The sequence below is a fragment of the Panthera leo genome, chromosome B3, assembly GCF_018350215.1.
Source record: "Panthera leo isolate Ple1 chromosome B3, P.leo_Ple1_pat1.1, whole genome shotgun sequence".
NCBI lineage: Eukaryota > Metazoa > Chordata > Mammalia > Carnivora > Felidae > Panthera > Panthera leo.
Genome location: NC_056684.1, coordinates 133302219 through 133327891, shown reverse-complemented (window position 1 = coordinate 133327891; position 25673 = coordinate 133302219). Strand labels below are relative to the sequence as shown.

The window sequence follows — 25673 nt, the reverse complement described above, 5'->3', positions numbered from 1 at the left end:
CCAAGCCAAAACTTAACCAAAGCAGCCGTCACCTTGCCAAGTGTACTCATAGCTTCACCGTGTCCTAGCATGACACGTGGGCTTCTCCTGCTCAGCCCAAGGGAGGCGTCTGCTGGGGGGTTGGGGGGTCAGACCTCAGGGCCTTGTGGCTTCACCTCCTCAAAGCCAAGGATCCTTGGCTGCCATTTCAGATGCTAGACGAAACACAGAGGCAGGCTCCGGCGCCATACGCACACACAGCCATAAGAGGGAAAACACGTCACACTTGCTAATGGACAAAAGAGGAGAGTTTAAAGGAAACGTTGCGTAGCTAAATATGTGGCCTGCGTGTAAAACTGCAAATGGGAATACTCATTGGATAGGAAGGGTTCAAATGGCCTCTCCCGCGTTCTAATGGCCATCAATACTTTTTCAGGGCCCACAGCCTGTCACCTACAGATCACCAAGCAGCTTTCTACCTGGCTCTGCAGCTTGCCATCTCCAGACAGGTCAGTTTCTCTCACGTTCTCTGAACTTGGTGTGCGCGCCTTCTTACAGTTCCTTCGGCGCCTCCCTCTGAGGCAGTAGCTGGTCTTCTTTCACTGACCCGAAGCTGACCCGAAGCCAGTCTCTTCTCAGAGGATGCTGACTCCTCACGGCACAGCCACTGGTGTTTTGGTCAGTTTGGGTGTCTGCTGTGAAGACACAGATGTCCTGGGCTCCGCTTTGGGAGATTACGTCCACACATCTGGAGGGTTCAGAGGGCAACACGGGCTGCAGCACGTGGCAGACACCCTGAATGAACCCAGGAGTCACCAAAGAGCCTTTGTCCCTTGCTGGCAGACCCAGGGCCGAGCCGCGCGGTGGGGATTAGCCACTGGTCATCGTAAGGTGCTGGCGATTGACAGGAAGTTGCCGACAGGCATGGGCAAAAGGTAGCAGCTTCCTTTATAACATGTGGAAGAGAGGGACAGTCACAGTGGCTCCCCCCTCGACATACGGGACTCCTCAGCACTCTCCTTGCTGGAGAGGCAAGCTTTGCTGGCCTTCCTCTTCCCAACAGCAGCTTCCAGAAGCCGTCTTGACCATTCTCATACCCTCCCGTCCCTTCCCAGCTGCTCTGAGAGTCTGGCCGCATGCCTGCCTGCCCACCAGGTGCAAGACACTGGTGGTAACCCCAGCACATTCCTGAGTGCTGACTGGAGGGTGAAGCAGAGGTCAGTTCCCCAGACATGCCATTCCCCGGATAGGCTGGGGCTGTGGGCATGCTTCTGACTCCCCGCGGGCCTGGGAATGGTGTTGAGGAGTGCCTTGCCGTGGTGACCCGGGGACCGAGGAAACCAGGATGCCTCCTCTGTGTGGGCCCTGTTGCCCGGCATGGTAGGGCTCACAGCTGGACGGATGGGGAGCTTGCTACTGCCTCAGCTGCACACTGGGGGTCGATCCCCCCGGGCCCTCCTCCACCAGAAGCGTCTCTCACCTTCTCCCTGAAGCCTCCTTCCTGCAGAAGCCATCTCTTCTCCTTCCTCCTGCTCAGCCCTCCTGTTCAGGACCTGTCTTCCTCCCTAGACTTCAGGTTCCAAGAGGGCAGGAAGCTGTCACCTTCATCACTATACCCTGGTGGCTGGGATACTGCCCACCATGTGTTAGGTACCCGGTAACACTCGTTGAATGAAGAAACCAGCTTTGAATTCCTTCCCAGTCAGCTCTCCCTTAAGGCCATCATGTTGAATCCTGTTATCAGTTTGTCCCTGATTGCTCTGGTCACCCCTGCAGATCCACACCAGAAGTACACCTGCCTTCGGCCTTCCTAACAGGAAGCTGAGGGCTGTTCACGCAGTGGGTTGTCTCCCCGAAGAGAGGTTACATAGGTGGGGCCTTGTGGGTCCAGCCACTATCTTTGCAGGCCCGCAGTGTGAAGACACCAGACCTCTGTGGGAGAGTGTCCCTGCTAGGCAGGGGCCCCAAGGCTGTGGCCCTCTTATCTTTAGAGCCAATGCCATTTGTGCAGGAGGAGAGGACAGGAGAGGAATCAGAAGGTCTAGAGCCACTCTTGACTCAGTCACTCACTAGCTAGATGGCAATGCTCAAGTCTTGTCACCTCCCTGGACTTGGTTCCCTCCCCGTAAACAAATGGCTGGGCTGGATGAGCCCTCTCCCAGGCTGTGACAGCCCTGATTCTATGGCTCGGTGGCAGAAAGTCTTTGTAGCCAGGCTTTATAACTTAAATCATCCTAAATGGAATTTCAGAGAGGAAAATGAATAGGTTTGGGAAGTCGTGGCTTCTTGCTACAGAGTGAGGTTACCAAGGGCTGGGAAGAAGCAGGCGAACAGAGAAGAGGTCTGGACTGGAGTTGAGGCAGGGGGACAGGAAGCAGTCCCTGGGTGGTTGTGTAAGAATGCTTCAGTCCTGAGCTCTATTCGAAATCCAGTGTCAGGTTCTAATTCCCCCCCAGTTACGGTTAAACCTGCACGGAATTTCGGGCGTTCAAATATCCATTATGTATGCGTTTTATCAACCCTGGTGCTTGGACAATTTTGAAGAGGGTTGCACAGCTCTTGCATTTTAAAGGTTAAAGTTTTATCTCATCCTATTTGAATTTGGATACATCTGCTTTGTATGCAGCATTGCAATTTGTTTCTTGGATCAAGTTATTTTAGGTTGTAGTTTGGAAAGGTGTGGGGTTTTTGTTTGTCGGTTTGTTTGCATATTTCCTTGATGCCTGATGGAGATGTCCAGGACAAAGGAACTTGAAAAGATTCACGGGTGTCCGATCCTTTGGAAAGCTCTGTTTCAGGTTTTGTAATTTCTTATGTACTTTAGTTCACTAATACTTCAAAAAATGAGAACAGTTCAGCTAAGGCAGCTTAATTACACTAAAAACTTCTGGCAACTTGTATGTGTCTCCATTGAGAATGAAACAATCTTGGGCATAATCAAGAGTGGATCAGTTTTGTGGAAAAAGAGAAATTGTGTTTTGGAGAGAAACAAAAGATTTGGTATTGGCAGTTTTACAGAGAAACAGAGCATCTAGCATCACTCCGCAGGTCATACTGTCGCTTGAAGAAGACATCTGTCTGCATGTTTGTGGTTAATATCCTGGGGCTATCACAAAGGTTAAACTCTGAATGTGGCACAGGGTGAAGCAACTTTTGATGTTTATAGAGAATCAGATATTGAAATGGTATCTTCTCGTGTGTGTGTGTGTGTGTGTGTGTGTGTGTGTGTGTGCGTGTGTTTTAAAATTCTTTTTGATTTTGTTTCAAACCAGATACCAGAGGCTCTGGGGTACGTCCGCCAAGCTCTTCAACTTCAAGGCGATGATGCCAACTCCCTGCACCTTCTTGCCCTCTTACTGTCTGCACAAAAGCATTACCACGATGCTCTGAATATCATTGACATGGCCCTGAGTGAATATCCAGAAAATTTTATGTAAGTGATCCTGGCTTTTTGTTTTCCCTTACTCAGAAGTTATTAACTTTACTTCTTTCCCCCTTCCGTCACTCTATCTAATTTAAGTCCTTCATGGATACCCTGAGGGTAAATAGGACAAAACTCCTTTATTCTTGTTTTTCCATGATATTTAGAAACAAACATAGCCTGTTAGGTCACCTTATTACATTAAAACACCTTATCCAGTCTTTCCCAATGTGTATGTAGCTTTGGTGCACATTAGATGATTTTAGGTGGATGGTGGATGAACATTTTTATTTTTTAAGATGCACATTAGAAAAAATATACCTGTGTATCAAAGTGTATTTTCATAGAAATTCCTGCTCAGAGGGAGACCACAGATTTTTCAAATGAGTTGTTTCAAAGTCAGTTTAAAGAAAAATATGAAGTAAATGCTAATACAGATACGCACGGATATGGCACCAGTTAAATCGAGCCGACTCCAGTGCCTGAAGCCTGGGAAACATGCTTTATGGCTGGTTTGTCCTGGTCACCAGCGCCTTCTGCTAGTTCCAGGCGGTTGTCATCTTTTAGGCACCTTCCAACAAGGTACTGACCTCCTTGTACCTTGGTTTTGTTCTCTAGGAAATAGAATTCCCTAAATAAATCAATTAGTGTCTGTACCTAACTGAAGAATTGACATTGTAAACTGCCATATGCATGTCGGTCTACTTGAATTCACAACATTCCCTGAATCCGGGCCTGTCAGTTAGGCTTTGTGGAGAAGGACACTGTTGTGTGGGTGCCTTGGTTCCCGTTTTATCCTCAGTGGAGTAGCCTGGTAACCGGTATACAGTGGCCAGAAACAGTAAACACCCCACACGCTGGCAGGTTCTAATTGTCTAAGTGGCAGGGTCAGTGATGGGGCGGGGGTGGCTTGGGGCAGGAGGGAGGGAAGGAATGCAGACGGGGGCTCAGGGCAGCTCCCTTCACTTTCAGAAATCAGTGCCGCCGTGGCGAATTTTAAGTGGCTCTGCTTTGGCTTTATTTCCGTGCCTCATCACTTCACTGTTTTTAATCAGTGCGTTTCAGCTCTCCTTGGAAAATTGGTTCACGCATTTCCATTACAAACATTTCTTTGTCTTCAAGTGAAAAGGGCACTTCTCTTCTCCCCATCGAGAAAATTCTCATTATAACCCAGGAAACCTCTGACTAGAGATTTCTTTTATAGGTTCAGCTATTTGTGCAGAGTGAATTAAAGAGCTTTGCTGCAGTGTTTTACTTCTTGTAGGCCTCAAACTTGCTCTCTTGCACACCGAGTGTATTTCTGGACTGTATCCAAAGCCGGTTAGCCCAAGGAATCTTAAAATGGTGAAAGCACTTGAAAAAGGACTCCGTCCTTTACCCATCAGTAAAGTACAACCTGATGCCGTTGAATTCGGTTTCTCTCATCAATATTTATAAAGCGGCATTCCTTGCCTCCCACCCCAACACCTTCATTAGACGTTAGACTCCCGCGTGTGTCTCCTGTGTAGACAGCCTTGGGTGTCATCCGAGAGGAGGCTTATTAAACTAATAGCCACGCCACACAGTGAGCAGTAAACAGTGGTGGCTAATATGGTAATGCTTCCAAGTGACAGCAGCTGACAGCCTTTTCAAGTAGAATAAGTAAGGAACAGCAGTAGAGATATTTGAAGAATGCAGGCCTGTTATTTTAATGTTAAGCTGTAAGCTCAAAAAAGCAAAGCATATGGCAGCAGGTCTGAGAGCAGCCAATGACTTGTTTGCTTTTTAAATATTTGTATTTCTTCCTATGTGATGGGAAACTTCTTCCCAAGAATACTTTGTGAAAAGTTGGGGCCAGATGTAATTGGTAGATCCCATGGTTTCTTTCCAACGTGGGTAAAACATTTCATCACCAACCTAAACAAGACCATGTGGGCACCTGTCCCGAATGCCGACACGTATTATCCGTTTGTGACAAGCTCGTCTCCCGCAGAACCGTAGGCTCTCGGAAGCCTGGGAATGCCTCATGTTTCTCGTGTCCCAATGGCCATACACAGACTGAGGACACGCTTGATGTTTCCTCCTAGATAACTTGCCAGATGGAGGAGAAAGCCCCTCCCACAGTTGGGCTTAGGCCTGTTTAACTGTTGGGCAGTTAAACTGTTGAACAGAGCATTGATTTAGCTAGCCTCTTAGCCTGATGCAGAGAATAATAGACTTTTTGGTCCCTGTTAAGCTCATTCAAGGTACTCAAGTGCCATCTTTTATCATTTCATGGTGACAGTAAGGATAAGTAGTACTTGAGAGACCAGCTGCCCCTCTGAGGACGTTCAGCTGTCTTAGCTAGTGCATTTAAGGCATTTGTACATGGTAATCACTCAGTAATTGGTAGGAATCCATGTTATTAGTATTACAAGTCCTTCTACAGTGTTCTCAAATATGATATTTGAGAATCCTTTAAAATGATTCTTATTAAATATTGAGTAAAAGCTAAAGGTTATTTATTAAATATATTTAAAATAATAATACAGTTAACATGTGTACTCACTTCTTAGTTTAAGAAAAGGAAGATTAATATTGCCTATGAATTTCCTATGTATCCCTGCCTGTCCTATCCCCTTACCTCTCTAACATCTCCGGACGTTAACTGCATCCTGAGTTCTATGTTGAGCATTCCCTTGCGTTTCTATACCATATCTGTTTGCACTCCCAAAGAATGGAAATTTCTGGTTTTGCATATCTAAACATTTTTAATGGAACTGTACTGAGTATATCCTTATACTGCTTGCTTTTGTCGTGTGGCACTGTATTCTTGGGGTTGATCCTTACCGCCTGCAGCAGCAATTTATTCTTTATACCGATAAATAGTATTTTATTATACAAATATACCAAGATGTATTTTTCTAGTTGATCGCAAATGGATATACAGGTTGTTTTCCATTTTCAGCTGTTACAAACAAAGCTGCTGTAGATATTCTTTTTTTTTTTTTTAATGTTTATTTATATATTTTTGAGAGAGACAGAGCACAAGTTGGGTGAGGGTGGGCAGACAGAGAGAGGGAGACACAGGATCTGAAACGGGCTCCAGGCTCTGAGCTATTGCAGGGCTCAAACCCACAAACTGCGAGATCATGACCTGAGCCAAAGTCAGATGCTTAACCAACTGAGCCACCCAGGCGTCCCAACATATCCTTGTACAGGTCACCTGGTGCACATGTGCAAGCACTCCAGGCATTACGTAGCAGTGAGGTTGTTGGGTCATAGGGTATCTGCATCTTCCATTTTACCAAATAATTCCAAACTATTTTCCGAAGGGGTTATGCCAGTTTTCCACCAGCAGTGCCCAAGAGCCCATGTGGCTGCCTACACCAATACCTGGTGTTTCAGACTTATTTTTGGCAATGGTGTTACATTGTGAATTTAAGTTGCATGAGGTTGAATACCTTTGTTTATTGGTCATTTAGCTTTTCTGTTTTGTGAAGTACAGGGAGAAATCTTTCTTCTTTCCTAATTGGGTTGACTTTTTCATACCAATTGGTGACATTTCTTTATATATTATGGTTACGAGTCCTTTTGTTGGTGACATGTGTTGCAAAAATCTTCCACCAGTCTGTGCCTTGTCTTCTGATGAACAGAAGTTCTTATGTTTAAAGCGATTGAATTTATCAGTTATTTCCTTTATGGATTTTACTTTCTGCATCTAGTTTAGGAAACCTTACTTTCCCTTCTCTAGGGTCATGAAGATAAGTCTCCTAAGTTATATTCTAAGAGCTCTCTTGTGTTACCTTTCACACTTAAATCTAAGGGTCCATCTGGAAATGATTGTTTTATATATGTATGGTGTGAAGGATGTAGTGTAATTTTTCCCTCTATGGAAAAATTGCTTGTCTTAGCATCATGTATTGAAAAGATTCCTTTCCCTGTTGTTCCACAGTATCATTTTTGCCTTAAATCAAATGCCCATATCGGGGGGAGGGGGTTGCTATTTCTGAGCTTTCTGTTTGGTTCTTTCAGTCAATGTACCCATCTGTGTGTGATTGCCACTTTCTGAATTCTTACAACTTTATTATATGGGGGGTAAGTTTGTCCCCTTATCTTGCTCTTCAAGAGTGTTGTGGATATTCTCAGGCCTTTGAACTTGCATATAAATTTTTTTTTCCTTAGAGAGAGACAGTGAGTGGGGGAGAAGGGCAGAGGGAGGGAGGGAGGGAGGGAGGGAGAGAGAGAGAGAGAGAGAGAGAGAGAGAGAGAGAGAATCTTAAGCAGGCTCTATGCCCAATACGGAGCCTGACACAGGGCTCGATCCCACAATGCTGGGATCATGACCTGAGCCAAAATCAAGTCGGACACTCAACCAACTCAGCCACTCAGGTGCCCCTTGCATATAAATTTTTGAATCAAGTTTGTCAAGTTACAAAAACAAAAACAAAAACAAATCTATTGGAATTGCATTTAGTCTAATAGCTCAGTTTGAGGAGAATTATATATTTATGACAGTTGGTTTTCTAATCCATGGCCATTATATCTAATTATTTAAGTATTTAAAAATACTTTTTAATGAAGTTTTATGATTTTTCTTATAAATATTTTGCCCATTTTTAACTAGCTTTATTCCTAACTACCTGAAAAAAATTTCATTTGTATACACTATATATGTAGTATTTTCTTCTTTATCAAATCTGCTATCTATATGTTGTTAGTGTGTAGAAAGGTGGCTGATTTTTGTATATTCTTCTTGACCCACCAGTCAGCTAAACTCTTGTTACTTCTAACAATCTATGTATAGATTACTTTGGGATTTCTGTATAGACAATGACTTTTATCTGAAATAATTAAAATTCAGTTTCTTTATCTCTAATCCCTCAACTTTTTAAAACTGGCCTTACTGGGCCTTCCGTATAGCTGAATAAAATTCTTTCAGTGTTTTGCCATTACAAATTATGCTTTTTACAAGTTTGTTTATAGATATTATTTAAGAAGATAAGGAACTTTTCTTCTTACTGGCTTGCTAAGTGTTGATCTTTTTAAATCATGAATTGATATTGAATTTTATCAAACTCTTTTTCTATATTTATTGAGATTGTTGTATGATTTTACTCCCTTGAATCTGAATGTTATATTAATTGATTTTTTTAAATTTTTTTTTTTAATGTTTATTTATTTTTGAGACAGAGAGAGACAGAGCATGAATGGGGGAGGGGCAGAGAGAGAGAGGGAGACACAGAATCGGAAGCAGACTCCAGGCTCTGAGCCATCAGCCCAGAGCCTGATGCGGGGCTCGAACTCACGAACCGTGAGATCGTGACCTGAGCCGAAGTCGGACGCTCAACCGACTGAGCCACCCAGGCGCCCCTAATTGATATTTTTTAATGTTAAATTAACTCTGCATTCTTGGAATAAGCCCAACTTGATCATGACATATTAGCTTATTTTAATGGATTCAGTTGACTAATTTTTATTTTTATTTATTTTTTAAATGTAAATAAAATTGTAATTATCACTTCCAAATGGTAGTAATGCAAAAGATGTTATGAAATTATATGAGATGAATTGCTATAGGTGATGAGAGAGTTGGTTGACTAATTTTTAAAGGAACATTTATATTTATGTTCAGGTGTGAAATGCCTTGTAATTTTCCCTTCTCTTTGTATACTTGTCAAGTTATGGCATCAAGATTAGGCCAGCCTCCTAAAAGGAGTTGGAATCATTTTTGGGTGTTGTCGAATCATTTGTGTGAGATTGGAATTACCTGTTTCTAGAATAATGAGTTTCAGTAGAATTTGCCTATAAAACCATCTGGGGCTGGGTTTTTTTCTGTGGAAAGACTTCTGATGCTTTTAAAAAATAATGGGGGCTGGGAGGGAGGGGAAAGTGGGTGATGGGCATTGAGGAGGGCACCTGTTGGGATGAGCACTGGGTGTTGTATGGAAACCAATTTGACAATAAATTTCATAAATACTGCTACTACTAATAATAATAATTAGGGGGTTTTCACGTTTTCCACTTATTTTATTAAGCTACATATAACATAGAGGCTGAAACATACAACATATATTTTAAGGGTTTGTTCATCTCATCTAAATATTAAATTTCCTTGGCATAAAGTTGTTCATGTTTTTTTATGATCTGTTTGTTGTCATGTAGCACCTATGGTTAAGTCTTTTCCATTCCTAATACTGCTTAATGTGCTTTCTTTTTAATTTTCTTGAACAGCCTTGCCAGAAATTTGTCTGTTACATTGATCTTTTCGAAGAACCAGCTTTTTTATGGTCTCAACTGTATTTTTACTTTGTCTTTCATGAATTTCTGTTCTTCTATTATTTTCTTTCTTCTATTTTCTTTGAGTTTGTTTTGTTTTGCTTGGTTTTCCTTCTTAATCTTTTAAGTTAGGTGTTTAGTTCATTTCTAATTTTTGTCTTTCTTGTTTTCTGACATAAACATTTAAGACTAAAAATTTCCCACCAAGTGCTGCTTTAGTTGGGAGACCACAATTTCAGTATGTGAAATTTTTATCATTATTTTATTCTAAATAACTTTAAATCTCCATTATTCTTATTTGACCCATCAGTTATTTTAGAACTGTGTTTTATAGTTGTCAAGTATATGGGTCTTTCCACTTATCTTTTGTTAATGGGCTTTTAATAACTTCATTGAATTGTGTTCAGAAACTGCAATCTAGATGAACTTGAAATGTGTTGACTTTTTTTATGGCCCAGCATGTGGTCACTCCTTATAAATATTCCATCTGTGCTTGAAAAGAACGCTTTCTGTATTTGGAGGTACATTTTTATGTATTTGTATATATTTCATATATATTTATTAGATTAAGCTATTAATTGCACTATTCAGATCTTCTTCATTCTTACTGATGTTTTTTGTTTACTTCATCGATCAATTGTTGAGCAGAGGTGTGTTGAAATGTGCCACTGGAATGGCAGATTGTCCTATTTCCCCACATAGTTCTAGCAATGTTTGCTTTATATAGTTTAAAGCTGTGCTATAAGGTGCATATAAATTTAGAATTGCTTGTCTTCCTGGTAAATTCAACCCTTTATCATTATGTAATAAGTTACATAATTCACTTTGCTTCAAAATCTAGTTTGTCATGCTATCCACACACATCCACAACATTTATCTAATACGTGCACACATACAATACATGTGCACACTGCATGCACGCTTGGAGTATCTTTCTTCATTCTGTTATCTTGAACTTATTATATGCTTATGTTTTAGATTCACTCTTGTGCTCAATATAGACAGCTAATTTTTTTTTTTTTTTTAACTCAGGCCAACAGTCTTATCTGGAACATTTAGTTCATTTCCATTTACTGTAAATACTATTATATTTGCGTTAGTGTCTCCTACCTCATTTGTGCTTTCTCTTTGTCCTGCCCTTTTTTTCATAGGTTATCCTCTCTTTTCCTACCTTCTTTTAGGTTAATTGTGTTTTTGTTACGTATTTTTTTACTTGCCAATTTGGAAAAGAAACATTCTGTTTTGGTTTTTGTTTAGTGATTATCCTAGAAATTTTAGTGAGGGTCTGTTGCTGGCACACTTTCTCAGTTTGTGTCTGAAAATATATTTGGCTTTACTCTCAAAAGAGATTTTCCAACTGGATATATAATTCTAGGCTCACATTTTCTCACAGCACAAATGATCTTGCTTTCCTCTTGGAGTTGTTGAGAAGTCAGCTATTTGTTTAATTTTAGATCATTTTAATGTCATCTGTCTTTTCTCTCTGGCTATTCTTAATTGCTATTGTTGCTGACACTGTACATTTTCACTGTAATACAGATAAGAGTGGCTTCTGCTCAGATTCACTGGGCTTACTTAAATGGTGGATTGGTATTGTTTATCATTTCTAGAAAATTCTCTGCCATTATTTCTTTTCAGCCAAATACTTCTTCTCTTATAGATAGCTTATGATTGGGTCTTGCTTTTTTATTTAGTCTGGTCATTCCTGCCCTTTGTCTTAAGTGTTTAGTGCATTCACATTTAATATAAGTAATGGTATGGTTGGATTTATGTGTACGATTTCTGTATGTGTATTCTCTTATTTTGTTCCTCTTGTGGTGACTTCTTTTTCTCTTAAAAAATTATTTTTTAAAACCCTTTATTAAATACCTAAACAAAAGAATGACAAATTATTTGCTGATTATATATTAAATGTCTATTTATTTATTTATTTATTTATTTATTTTAAGAGAAAGAGAAAGCACACACAAGCAGGGGAGGGGCAGAGGGAGAGGGAGAGAGAGAATCCCAAGCAGGATCCTCCCTGTCAGCACAGAGCCCGACACGGGGCTCAGTCTTACAAACTGTAAGATCATGACCTGAGCCAAAATCAAAAGTTGGACGCTTACCCGACTGAGCCACCCCAGTGCCCCAAAATGTCTTTAACACATTGTAAGTTTTTCCCAAAATAAAATCTAACAAAGAACACATTTTTCTATTGAAGAGTGTAAATTCGGGTAGATTCCTTATCTAAAGTACTTGTTAGAGGAGCCTTGATATTTCTCCTTTTGAAATACAGCTTTGCAAAAATTTCCTGATTGATGAATACACTTTACTTGGTAGATTTCTTCATTGGCCCAAGAAGGTAGATGTAGGTGCCAGGTGATGTTTGGAACAGGTGTCTCTCTGGGGGATGGTGTGGCAATCTGTCTGTGAGCGTCTTGGTCAGCCCCTCACAGACTTTGTGTTTCTGCCGTGGGGATGCATTTTTAGATAAAATAATGGGATGGAAGCTGACAATTTGTCCCTTTTTGTCTTTGAAAAATATATCAGATAGTATCCTATTTACAGTGGCATCTGAGAATTTTAGTGTAACTAAAATGTTTTCTTCTAATTCAGCCAGCCTTACAGTAACTGCTAAGGGCAGCCGCTGCCAGGTTTAGCTTCTTGCCCTGAGACAAATGGTGGCTGTGCAGCCTGACTGATTACAAACTGTTAATTGATTTGAATTTTAATCTTTCTTATTTAAACCACAAATGCGGTTTGTGACGCAAAGCATAAGAAAGCAATTTTTAGAACCTCTCAAGGATACAAATCCAAGTGGCATCATTAAGGTGTGTGGCCAACTCTCTTAAGTATATTTCCTTTAAATTTTATTTTATCTATTTATTTTTTAGAGAGAGAGCATGCGAGTGGGAGGGAGGGGCAGAGGGAGGGAAGGACTGAGAATCCCAAGCAGGTTCCACGCTCAGTGCAGACCCCAGACGTGGGGCTTGATCCCACAACCCTGGCATCATGACCTGAGCTGAAATCAGGAATCAGACACTCAACCATCTGAGCCACCCGGATGCCTCCAGTATGTTTTCTGATCCGTAACTTTGATACATGAGAAGGTACTGACATAAGTCCTCAGTCACCTGACCAGAAGACCACCAGCTCTTCTAAACACTCTCCTGTGGGTGATCTTATACTCTCACACATGCGAGAGACCACATTTCTTTTGACACCAATGGGAACTAACTGCATGGAAAGCAGTGGACATACATAACATCTACTCATTCACTTAGCAGTGATAATTATTAGCATTTATGATAATAGTTGTTATAGGCAACTCTTATCAGCACATCGTAAATTCATTCTAAACTCATTTGATCACGGTGGGCAGTGTTATCGCCCCCATTTTACAGCTAAAGAAATCGAGGCACAGAAAAGTAAACTAGTTTGTCCAAAATTACCCACCTCGTCAGTCACAGTCCTGATTTGAACACAGGTGGTCTGGCCTCAACATCTGTGCTCTTAATCACTGCCTTTGAAGCACTGAGTTCCTACCACCTTCCAGGTACCATGCTAGGCATTGGGAAGGCTGCCATGAATAAGAGAAAGACATTTTATGCTCAGAGCTAGCAATCCAGAAGGACCGCATTTTTATGCTGTCTCCCCTGTCAATCTTATCAATAAACTGGAAAACATGGTTAGGATCATTCTGTACTTGAGTGGAGCATATATCTGGTTTAAAAAAAAAATCATTACTTGGCAAGTAAGGCTGTCTCTTCCTCACTGTGTCTCACTTACACTCAATGTAAGTTGAAAGATGATACTGAGTAATGTTTTGATGTAGTGATTACTGAGAGGCCAGGTGCTGTGGGCTATTCTTATGCCTGAGCCGAGTGATGGAGTAATGAACATGCCCATTAAATTTGCACTTGATAGAAAGTTGGGCCACAAGAAAGAGATTATTCTTCTCGGTAGCTCAGAGAAATAATCCATGGAAACCTGAAGGATGTCTGGGAGGGATGAGTGCAAAGTAACCCACCCAAGGATGCCCACGCCTGAATACAAGCTGGAGAGGAGGATCTTTGGGCAAAAGAAAATGGGTGGCACCCTCAAAGACACCGTGGATCAAAGCGGAGCAGATTCATGGGTGCAGTAGGTTACTTTTTTTTTTTTTAATTTTTTTAACGTTTATTTATTTTTGAGACAGAGAGAGACAGAGTATGAACGGGGGAGGGTCAGAGAGAGGGAGACACAGAATCTGAAACAGGCTCCAGGCTCTGAGCTGTCAGCACAGAGCCCGACGCGGGGCTCGAACTCATGGACCGCGAGATCATGACCTGAGCTGAAGTCGGACGCTCAACCGACTGAGCCACCCAGGCGCCCCTGCAGTAGGTTACTTAAAAACAACTTACGACAACCAAAAAACAACCCAAACAAAAAAAATCGGCCAAGGAACTTGAATAGACATTTGTCCAAAGTAGATATTCAACTGGCCGACAAGCACATGAAAATATTCGTAACATCGCTAATTATCAGGGAAATGTAAATCAAAACCACAATGAGATACTACTTCATACCCATTAGGAGAGCTGTTAGTAACACGCACGCACACACACACACACACACACACACACACCAGAAAGTCATGAGTGTTAGCGAGGATGTGGAGGAACTGGGACCTTTGTGCCCTGCTGGTGGGAATGTAAAATGGTGCAGCCACTGTGGAAAATAGTATGGCAGTTCGTCAAAAAGTTAAAAATAGAAATACCATATGATCCAGCAATTCCACATCTGGGTAAGTACTCAAAAGAATTGAAAGCAGGAACTCACAGAGATAACTGCACACTCGTGTTCACAGCAGCACTCTTCACAATAGCTAAAGACGTGGAAGCAACCCAGGTGCCCACGGATGAATGAACGGATAACCAACGTGTGATATATACATAGGATGGAATATTATATAGCCTTAAACAGGAAGGAAGATCTGACATAAGCTACCGTATGGATGAAACTTTAGGACGTTATGCTCAGTGAAATAAGCCAGACACAAGAAGACAAATACTGTGTGGCTACTGTTCTGTGAGATTCCTGGAGCAGCCAAAATCACAGAGGCAGAAAGCAGACTAGGGGTTGCCAAGGGGCTGGGGCAAGGGGAGCATGAGGAGTTACCATTTACTGGGTACAGAGCTTCAGTTTTGTAAGAGGAAAAACGTCCTGGAGATGGATGGTGGTGATGGTTGCACAACACTGTGAATATACTTAATGCACTGAACTGTACACTTTGAAATGGTAGATTTTACGTTATGTATATTTTACCACAATTTAAAAAAAAATCAGCCTTCCAGCCTCTCTCCCTGTAGACGTATGTGGTGGTAGGAGGGTTGCCAGCATTCTTGAGAGGCTGAGATTAGATGGCTGGGGGCCCCTCCACCCGTTGACTCTCTGGCTCTGGGTCACAAAGCCACGGTTCTTCTGGGAGGGGCTTGCTGAGGCAGGGGAAGTGGTCGCCCCCTGCACTAGCCCGTTGATGTAATCTTTCTGTGAAGTTCCTGGGTCTGCCGTGTTGCCTTCAGTAAATGTAGATGCTTGTTAAGAGAGACAAAATACCCAAAAGCCAATGAAAAACGGCTTAGAAACTGAAAACTGGGTTTGTGAGGTATGGGTAGAGGAACTGGAAAAGAGGAAATGGAGGAGAAATGTATTTGAAGCCATGTTGGGTCATGAGAAGACCTCCCTGCTCCAGGATTAGGGATGGCTTTGTCCTCATATTGGGAGTTGAGCTGGCCCAAACTCTGCTCCCTGAGTCCACATGCCCAGTCCTAGATATGCATGTGGCTGTTTGTCCCCCAGTCCTAAGCCCTCATGGGACTCTCCTGCTTCCTTTCCAGAGAGTTCCCCTTTTCCTGGTTGTTTCAGAGCATGCTGGAGAGAAAGCCTTCAGGATGTGCCGCTTTCCCATCAGCCAGGGGAGAGAGCTCTTCAGGAGGCCTGGCAGCTGGGAGAGGCCAGGCTAAGGCGGCCACCCCAAAGCCATCTATCCCCAGTGGTGGCATGCACAAGGTTTATTTATTCTGGAGCTTTTCTTTACAAGATTGCAAGTTCTTCTAGATACCTTATTCAACAATTCAAAGTACGGAGTGTCATCCTCAGACTTCATGCAAGGTGTTTCCTGAAACCTCTGGGTCCCTAGCACCTAGCCCATGCTGTACACATTAATACACGTTTGCGCAGTGAGTGGTTGAAACCGATGACCCTACCGAGTAGTCTGGTAGCCTTAGTTCCACCTAAGTGTGTGTCTACCTGTGTTTCTTCCATTGTCCATTTTGGTTTTAATCTGCCAAGTTCTGCTATATACAATGATGATATCTACTTACTACATATGGATCATATGAAGCACCTACCTGCTAGTTACCCAGCCAACTGTGCGAAAAATATCCAACAGTCCAAATACAGGTGAACGTCAGTGCATTCATAGTGGTCTTTTTGCATTTTAAGGTCATGAAAGATTACTATTTACTATTTGTTTAAAAACAAAACACAACAAAAGTCCCCGAGAGCAAAGAAGACCGTCTCCACGTTTATCCTGTCAGTATTCTTGTGGGAATCCTCAGCTGGAAACAGCTGGTTGGGATCAATAACCCACCTACAGATGATCCGATTATCTGTTCTTTGAGCACCCCCCTAGTTAACGGTTAGAGAGCTCCCACTTTCTCCCACGGCCAAGGAAAGCACCGTCCCTGCCTTCGTGCCGCTTACAGTGCCGTGTGAAGAATTACTCTAGAGTGTCCCGAACACCTCAGAAGAAACAAAGATCATGGCTGTGGCCCCCGCCACGCACACCATTGGAGAGCAGGGCCCCCTGCTAAAGCTCCAGCCCCCACGGACAAGACCTGCTTCTGGTCTCCTTGGCACCGCTGAAGCAAAGCCAAGCAAGACAAAACCCTTCATGATGTGCTAAGTGAGAACACACAGGACGGGAACACACAAGACCGAGAACATGGGACATGTGAAACAGGCCAGGATTCATAGCAGCAGTTTTCTGGTGCAGAAACTAGGTCCCATTTCACATCCAATCCCAGAGGGATGGGTGCATTGTCCACCTCGGGTCCCAAAGAGCTGGTTCAGCTTCCCAGCCCCCTGCCAGGTTCCTTCCTTTCTGGTTCCCATCCTGTCCTTGAGTGGAGGGTGCCATTTCTATACTGCAGATCCTCATGGATTCCTTTGTCTCTGTCCCATCTGGCCTGGGCTCTTCCCCATCTAGGTCCATGTGACAGAGGATTCCCATTCTTTTGACATCTGCCACCATCCACTGAAATGGACCCATGTGTCTCATTTCTGTGCTTAAGCTCCCAGCTTCAGACTCGGGAATACAGGGAAATCAGGGCCATGGGAGCTAAGTCCGAAATAAGGACAGGGATACCCTCCAGAGAGACGGGCTCTGAGCAGGTGGCAGGTCAGTAGAGTTGCTTCTGGTTCACTCCCTCCCCCGTTTTAGAAATGACCGATGGCTTTGTGGCTCAGCGAGAATAGATGATTTTCTTTTAGCCAGAGAGTTTAATGGGAAGACTTGCTTTCAGATATTTCCCGTTCACACAGTTACTTCCTCGATGGCCACTGTGCCAAAGGCACTTGCTTGCCGGCTTGCTTATAGCAAAGCAGAGGGCAGGTGCTCCCACATCCACGGTACCCCCTCGGCCTCCCCCCACCACCCGGTGAGACAGCGCTCAGGAAGTGGCCCTGACCGCTCATGTTGGTTCTTTGGTGCTTCGTGGATAGCACTAAGTGAAATGGCTCCCTTCCAAAAAAATGCCAAACTCACACCCTGGAGGAGGTCTTTGAAACACGGGCACTGTGGTTCCAGGGGTGTTTTTAGTTCACCCTGGCCATGTCATTTCCAGTTTGGCTGCTGGTCCCGGTCACTGGTCTAAGTTGAGATTAAGAACCGGAGCGGGAGCAAAAAATGAGCCAAACCGGGGTTTCTTGAGGTGATTTATTTTAGCTAAATATGTCAGTTGTTTGTTTGTTCTAAAAATACCGCTAGAAGGATGGGGGAGTATTCCAGATTGTTGACACTTTGACTGAAATGAGAAGCGAAATGTAACTGATAGGGGATCTAACAGGAGTCCCTGCCTGTCATAAAGAGGAGGCCGGATTAGGATACCGAGAGGCGCAGCTGAGCCCTCACAGACGGCAGGACGCCCCGCGGCTCCCGTCCCTTCCAGCAGCCTCCCAGCCAGGGATGAGGGGCGGCTAAGTTCTGGAGAGCGAGGCTTCTGCTCCTGATACCAGAGTTTGTTAAACAAGAGTGGTGCCGCTTTTCCCAGGAACCAGCAGACCTGGGAGCCTGGGCCCGGGATAACATGGGTGACAGCGAGGCCAGTGTGGGGAAATGCTGAAATGACCTCCCTGACAGGCCGGCGCGTTAGGCGACCTCTTCTTGAGCACCCAGGAACCTTAAAAGTGGTCAGGTTTTTAGAACTTGCTCAGGGGTTAAAAACTCCCGGACAGAAGTTTGCCAGGGACCCACCCGGGGCCAGCTCCTGGACAGGCTTTATCCCTGGACCAGACACACTTATGAGAAGACCCACAGTCTTCCCACTCTCCTTCCGTGGTTGTGTTGTGCTCTGGGGTTTTGTCAAGAAAGTCAGCTCCTCAGATTTGACCCCTGAAAAGCTTGTAAACCAGGGGTTTCTGTCTGGCGGCCTGGGAGCTGACATTTGCTAGCGGAGTTCCGTTAGGTCAGCGTACATTTTAAAAATGTTTGGATTTGATTACCTCTCCGGTAGGCAGGCACGACTCCAAACGCTCCCTGACATCTTGAGCCCAGCTCCTATTGAGTTGCCTGGTTGTGGGAGACATTGGAGTTTTCTGTCCCTCAAGAGGACCCACAATGGCAGTGGGTGATGCTCAGTGCCCTGCAGACTCAAGGGGTGCCCTTGAGACACTTGTGCCCTTGAGACAATGTGAATGTGCCCCCAGGGTTGATATGCTGACCCTCGCTGGAGAGACTCTCAGGGAGGACCTGGGCGGGGGTATAGCACGGCCCTCAGGAAGCTGCCCTGGGAAGCCCTCCGGAAGGAACAGAAGCATTCTGCTCAAGATCATGGGTAGGGGTCCGCTTCATTTGTGAGCTTCATGTGAGTGGTTGATCAGAATTCCCACTGAATTCAAGAATAAAATACTCCCAAAATTCTTACTGGAGGGAAATAAACAGAGGTGGGCTTTCCTAAATGGAGGGGCTACGGGAACACTTCCTTTGGAGGTCTTTAAAAAGATCAGCTGATTGAAAGTTTGGATGGAGAGTTATGAACCAGGCTGGTGGCCCTTGAACTTCAATTCGCACACAAATCATCTGCAAGTTGCGTTCCGTGAAGACTGTAATGCACTGGGTCTAGGGTGGGTGGCTGTTCTGCATTCTTCACAAGCTCCCACGGTTGCCTGACCCAAACCACACTCTGAGTAGCAAAGCATTACAGGACCACTGGAGGCCTTTTCCAGTTTTGGATTAATTGGAAAAATCTCTCTCTTTTTTTTTTCTAACAAGCCAATGAACAGTGTCAATACAGCGATTCTGTAAGCCAAATGGTCAAAGAAATTGTGTGTTTCCCGTGTAACAGTTGAGTAGATAGATCATTCATTCAGGTGACTTTTATTGAACATTCACCATTAGTGAGTCCCCAAGCGCTATTTGATGCCTAGTGGGAAGAGTCACATGAACTGGTTTCTTACCACCCATCCCTTCCAGCTATTGTCAGAGGACCCTCGGGAACAGTTTGAGGGCGTGGCTTTGGGGCCCTCACTGCTGTAAACCCAACATCATTGGCCCCCTTGGTGGTGAAGGGGCCCTGTTGAACCGTCAGGCCAGGCAGCTCACAGGCCCGTCATGGTCTTGATTTTCAGTGACAGTGACTCAGCCCAGGCTCAGACCTTCTGGGACTGGACCACTTCGGAAGCCCAGCCAGGAGAGGCTCCAAGACCAGATCAGAAATGTTGGTGACAATGAAGTGAATTAGATTTCCTTCTTGAAAGCCACATCGGAGCCTGGAAGAAACCCTTCATTCCCCTCTGAGGGGTTGGTTAGATTTATCTAATGACATACCTCTGCCCGATCAGCAACGGGCTGCTTTCTCTATCCTTTCAGACCTCGTTCCCAGCTGACTCATCTGGCTTCAGATTTCCATCTTTCTTCCCCTCGTCACCACATGCTTTTGGCACATCTCTTACCTTACTGGTCTGCGGCTGCCAAACCGTTTTCTCAGTTTAAACTTTAATTTCAACATACCTGCACCTCCTACCCCCTCCTGACCCATTATTTCTTTTACCTGGTGACAGATTCTTACTTTCTTTCAGGTGTTTGGCAGCCAGCCCCACGTCAGCTCTCGGATCAGATTCCCTGGAAGTGAGGGATGGGGGCGGTAGTCAAGGCCCCCATGGCCATTGCCCCACTTGGGCAGACACCATGTGCTTTTCTTCACAGCTCTTTTGCATCCCTGCCTATATTCAGCAGATAAACAAAGAGCATGCTGGGCCCAAGAGCATTCAAACACAGACCAGCACCAAATACCGAATGTTCAAGGTTCCTGTGATTCTCATTCTGAATCATCTGCCTTGAATACAGCATTTACAGATCGGCTCATTAGTGCGGGTTTTGTATATTAATATGCATGTTTCCTCCTTGATGCACTTAATGAGTGCATTTTATATCCTGCCAAATAAGGTCGGAGGGAAGTATTAATTTAGTATTTCTCTAAACTTGTCTCATTTACTTTCTTGGAGAGTTCTTCACCAGAAAGTTTTGTGAGGCATATTAAATTCCAGAAATTTGAAATACCTACCCCTTCACCTTTATCTCGGGCCCCAGCCTTATAGCCCGGATTCCAGACAGCACTCCTAGCTTACTGTGGACGCTCACACCTCCCTGCCTGTGCTCAAGAGGCTGTCCATCCGCCTCCCTGGAAGGCCCTCCCCAACGCCCCCCGCAAGGGTCCCACTTCTTTGTGGTCTTCCACGAGCCCCAGGCAGAATGTTCTTCCGGTTGTGCTCCCACAGAACTTTGTCCGTATGTCTGTTCTTCACATATCATGTGTGCGTAACGCTAGACCGTGAGGGAACATTCCACGTCTTATTCCCCTTTGTAGCCTCAGGCATAATAGGCACTTTGAAAATGACTGACAAGAGGCTGGGGTGGTTCAGTTGGTTAAGCGTCTGACTTTTGGTTTCGGCTCAGGTCATGATCTCATGGTTTATTGAGTTCGAGCCCCTCATGGGGCTCTGTGCTGGCGGCATGGAGCCTGCTTGGGATTCTCTCTCTGCCCCTCCCCCACTCACACTGTCTCTGTCTCTCAAATAAATTTTAAAAAATAAATAAAAACATTTTTAAAAAATGACCGACAAAAGGATGAACAAATTTGAGTTCATTATCAGGTACATTGATGTATAGGTGGTCAGCTGTACAAATATGGATGAATTAACAGATTAGAAAAAATGTTTTGTACGTGTAAGGGGAGGCAGGAAATAGATTTCTGCCTGAGTCTGGGGGCCATGGAAGATGTCAGACAGGGGGATTTTCATAGCTGGGAGTGGGAAGAGCACTGGAGAGAGCAGACTTCCAGGCCAGCAGATACAACACCATGGGCGTAGGTGGGAGCCGTGAGGGTGAGCGTCTACAGTGGACTCAAGGAGGGGCGTCTGAGGTCTGGGACTCCTGGGGGTGGGGGATAAAGTTAAACTGGAATGAGCCACTGGGAGGGTCTGGTGGTTGGGGGCAGTTTCCAGGGAGTCAGGAAAGTCTTCCTGAAGATGATCATTAGACATTAAACCTGGCCCCGATAAAATGCCACTTTGATGCATTCCCTAAGGTACCCAAGGAAAAGTCGCAGTACCACGTGCCCCTGAGCTTCACGGGGGCTTATATCTTCTTTCTAAATTCTACACTAAGCCAAACACAGGTGTTATTTCAAGAGGTATCTTGGGAGTCTTAAAAAATTCCAAAAATAGGGTAAAATGTTATTTCTGTTAGGTGCAGTGGAAAGTAAAACCTTGATTAACTGAATCCTTCAAATGACTCGAATTTTGTATGCACCGGACTTTTGGGTGAAGGAGGCAAGTCACAAGAAGCAGAGACAAATGTGATCATTTTGTAAAGAAGCCCGTCTGATGTATCCCAGGAACAATCCCCCAGCAGCCCAACCCCCATCTTCCTGCGGCCGCAGTCGAGTTCCAGGGCCGTAATCTGTCCCTAAACCAGGAAGCCTACCTCCTATTCATGGCCAGATCTTTTCTTCTGATTGGACTTATGTTCTTTGAGGGCAAGGGACTATATTTTATTATATTTACCACTTTCTATGCCACACAGCGACACAGGTCTTTGCACATTATACAGGGTTTTAAATACTTGGCAATGGATTAGAAAATGGTGTCTATCCTCGTTAATGTCAGGAGCGTGATTAGAGCATTTTCAGTCACTCTCCTGCGTTTCTTGTTCAGTGCTTTGGAGTCCAAGGGATCCGGGTTTCTGCTTCCATTCAACCAGTGACCAGCAGTGTGAACCCGGGCAAGTTACTTAACTCGCAACCCGACTTTCAGGTTTAGTGTAAGAATCAGTGATTAAATAGTTAAATTTAAATTAACTGTTTAAAGCTGTTGTTATTGTTATTATTTCGTTTGTCTTGAAAGCAGAAGTTTCCTGGCTTGTAGGCTCTTATCCCACAGCTGAGCTCTCGTGTCTTCTCTGGAGTTGCATTTCTCTTTGGGACTTTAACTCCTGTTCCTTAAGGTCGGCTTCACTGGGCAGTGGGGGAAGGAGGGAGTGGCTGTTTGCCCCGAATCTTGAAAGATGAGTAGATGCTTTAAAATGCAGAAATGGATGGAAAAAGCATTGCAGACAGAAGGAGTAGCATGTGCAAAGGGCCTGGGTCATGAAGGAGAGTGGCGTGGAGGAAGTTGATCACGGCCAGAATGGGGGATGCACACGACGGGCAGGGGGCAGACCGAGGCCAAGCGTTTGGGCAGGAGCCGGATCAGGAACAACAGTGTGTGAGACGCCAGATTTGGGCTATCAGGAATGTAGTCAGAGTCGTATATTGGCAAGCTTCTTCTATCCTTCATTCATTTTCTGTAAGTTTCAGTGAGTGTGAACCAAAATTGTTTTAATTAGGTCAATGACCTTTGAGCCAGGCATAGGGCATAGGAATAGACCACTTTCCCAGCACGTAACTTCTTACTAAGAGAAGTGCCTTCCTCAGCTCATGGTCGGACTTGGCTGCTGTGACCGGCAGACTATCTCAGCCTGAAGTCCCCTCTGCCCGCTCTGCCGGGTTGGTAGTTCCGTGTGCTGGAATGTACTCAATGCTGGTTTGTCCCAGGCTTTCTCATGACTTCCTGTTTTGTCCTCAGGGTTTCCTCAGTAGGTGGAATCTGTAATATCTTTGGATATCACCTGTAGCACACTCATGCTAATCATTGTTTGCATTCCCTTCCTATCTGGGCTAATGTCGCGTTCCCGCCAGCCAGATGTTTTCAGACAGTCTTGAAATGTGTGAGCAGGGTTTGGCCAGTATGCCGACAAGCATCACCTGTCCTGTGCTCGGTATTATTTTCTGCTTGTAGACAAGCTGAGGTTTGGGGAAGTGGTGAGAAGGAGCAGTCTCCTGGAGGCCGTGTCTCTGCCTCCTGCTTTTACGTGCCCATCCGAGGGAATATATCAGTTTGGCTCGGCAGGGCGTTCTGCCCAGCGTATTGGAGATACCTGACAGCAGCTGCGAGGCTTTGCTTCTGCTCCCCTGCCCGTGTTTTCCAGCTCTTTCTTTCTGCCAGTCTCTCTCTCATGCTGTTCCCCCAGCCTCACTTCCAGGTGCCTTTCCCATCATCTGTGCTCATCCGTTCCCCCATTGTTCTTCCTGTCTGGTTCTCTTAAATCCAGCCCACACCTTTTCAACTCCATATCCTGAGTCAAGTGTTTGAAAGCTGTTATTTCATGTTAATTAGAAGTTCTTTTTGCAGCCAAGAGGCTTTGCATGGAACCGTTCCCCCAAGTTGAGGCTTGGAGACAAGCTCCGGCGTTTTGTACCTTGAGTACAGTGAAAGCGATCGTGGACGATTGGAACCACACCGTCAGCGTGTGAGGCGAAACCCTCCCCACCATCTCGCGGCCCTCCCTGGGGCAGGTGGGCTCGATGTGCCTCTCAGAGAACATCACCCTGGTCCTAGGTGGGGTCTTCCTTGGCCAAAATGGCTTGGCAACCAGACCCAAGGGGGTCTCTGGCCTCTGAATAGGTCTCTGCCAAATGCTGCTAGGTGACCCTTGGGCAGCTTCTCCTCCGTCTGTAACACATCCCCAGCTGACCCATGTTTGGTGGCCGATTCCGGTGGGAAGAAACTCTCACCACTCTCTGGACTAGTGGAGACATTGGCAGGAGTCGGCACCTGGCTCCTTAGTAACCCCTTGAGATGCCCTGAGTGGCTGTAATTCTTTGTGGGCAGTCCTGGAAAGGCCTCTGGGAACCTCTCCTTCCTGAGATGTTTTGAGCAGATGCCCATCCCTGTTCTCACGTCTGGCCTCACCCTTTATACCCACCTGCCTGTAGATCAGGGACTGCGTCCCTGTCATCACCCGGCCCGTCGCTGTCATCCCAGGCGTCTGCAGATCCAGGCTCCAGGAGGCTCTGAGAGCCACCCAACACCCACCCCCTTGGGCGTCCTGTGTTCCATTTGGAGGGAGCGGGTGACACTAACCCCTTCTGGAACCTGGGCAGTAATGCATTCGGACCACCCTCATTCCATCTCCCACTGAGGAAAAGGAGACTTTTTTCTTCTAAAGTGCCTCCAAATGAAGCCGTTATGTCATTTGTGGTGGAAGAATTCTCTTACATATCTACCTTAAATCACTGGACACATATTTCACAATCCGTGATTTGTACAGAAAGCAGTCAATGAGCAAATGCAGATTTAAGGCCCGCTGGCCTCTGAGCACAATCCTAGGCACTCCGGAAGTGAGGGGCGCTGCTCTTTTCTTGTAGGGAGAGAAACACCACCGGGCCCGGAAGAGCTGTTACAAAGATGCCCTTGATATTGTCTGTGAAGTGCCAACCACGGGGCCTGGCACAGAGGAGACCCTTAATAAACAGGAGCACCTCCCTCTCTTCTTTGTATTTTCATTAACAACCAGCAGCAGCTGATGTGACACAGAGTAGAAAAGACAGAGACGTAAACGTGGTCTTGTTTGTTGAGGTGGGGTTTTAGCCGGGTTTAGAATTCAGGAAGAATGGGGGAGAGTAGTAGATTCATCCATACAGATGAAAACTGAGGACATGGCAAATATATTCATAGAGTTAGGACAGAAACCTGGCCTTTGGTAGGAGTAAAGGGGTCCAGAGGGATGTGTGGCCCAGAATGGGGTGGGGGGTGACACAGGAGTGGCCGGTGGGCAGGGTACTCTCGAGGACTCAGTAAGGAATTTTGACTTATTATTACAAACAATAAGGAATCATTGTAGTTTCTTGAGCTGGGAATGAAAATGATTTTTAGAGATCTACAGTTTCTTAGAGCCGGGCAACTCAGGGGACCGGAAGACCACCAGGGCGGTATCTGGGCTCATGTTGGGGCCTTCGCAAGGATAGTACTGATGGGCTCTGGGCCCAGGGGAGCCAATGTCTTCAGAAAGGCATAAGTAGAATTTAGGAATGGGATAGCCGAGGGGCCGAGAGAGAAGGATCGAAGCTTAGCTCTCACAAGGTCTGGACAGAGGGTGAAGCCATTGGTGGTAACAAAAATAGGGAAGAAATAGTTGGTGATTACGAAGTGAGTTGGTGAAATCCTAACCCATAAATAGCAGGACTGAGAAGATCCGAGGACAGGGCATGAGCCAGATGCCCCCTTCTTTATGTGCCTGCAGTTCAGGCTCTGCGAAGCTTACGAGATTTATTCACCATCACATGATGAGGATCATTGTGGAAGGTTATTTGTAGACGCTTGTATCAACTGAGTCACACCTCTTGTGTAATTTTGTAAATAAATCAAGATTCCCTTTTAATGAATTTTTGAAGCTTTGCAAATGAATTGGTTT

At 44.9% G+C, this 25673-nt stretch overlaps 1 protein-coding gene across 11 annotated transcripts in view; it reads left to right on the top strand.

Moving 5' to 3' along the window:
• The window catches only part of TTC7B (tetratricopeptide repeat domain 7B), a 254266-nt gene that overhangs the window by 156299 nt on the left and 72294 nt on the right, over window positions 1–25673 (top strand). For all 11 annotated transcript variants that reach the window (XM_042944076.1, XM_042944086.1, XM_042944078.1 and 8 more), the window contains 2 exons: window positions 416–488; window positions 3252–3412. In XM_042944076.1, coding sequence (XP_042800010.1) covers window positions 416–488; window positions 3252–3412 — 234 coding nt within the window. The remainder of the gene's footprint in view (window positions 1–415; window positions 489–3251; window positions 3413–25673) is intronic.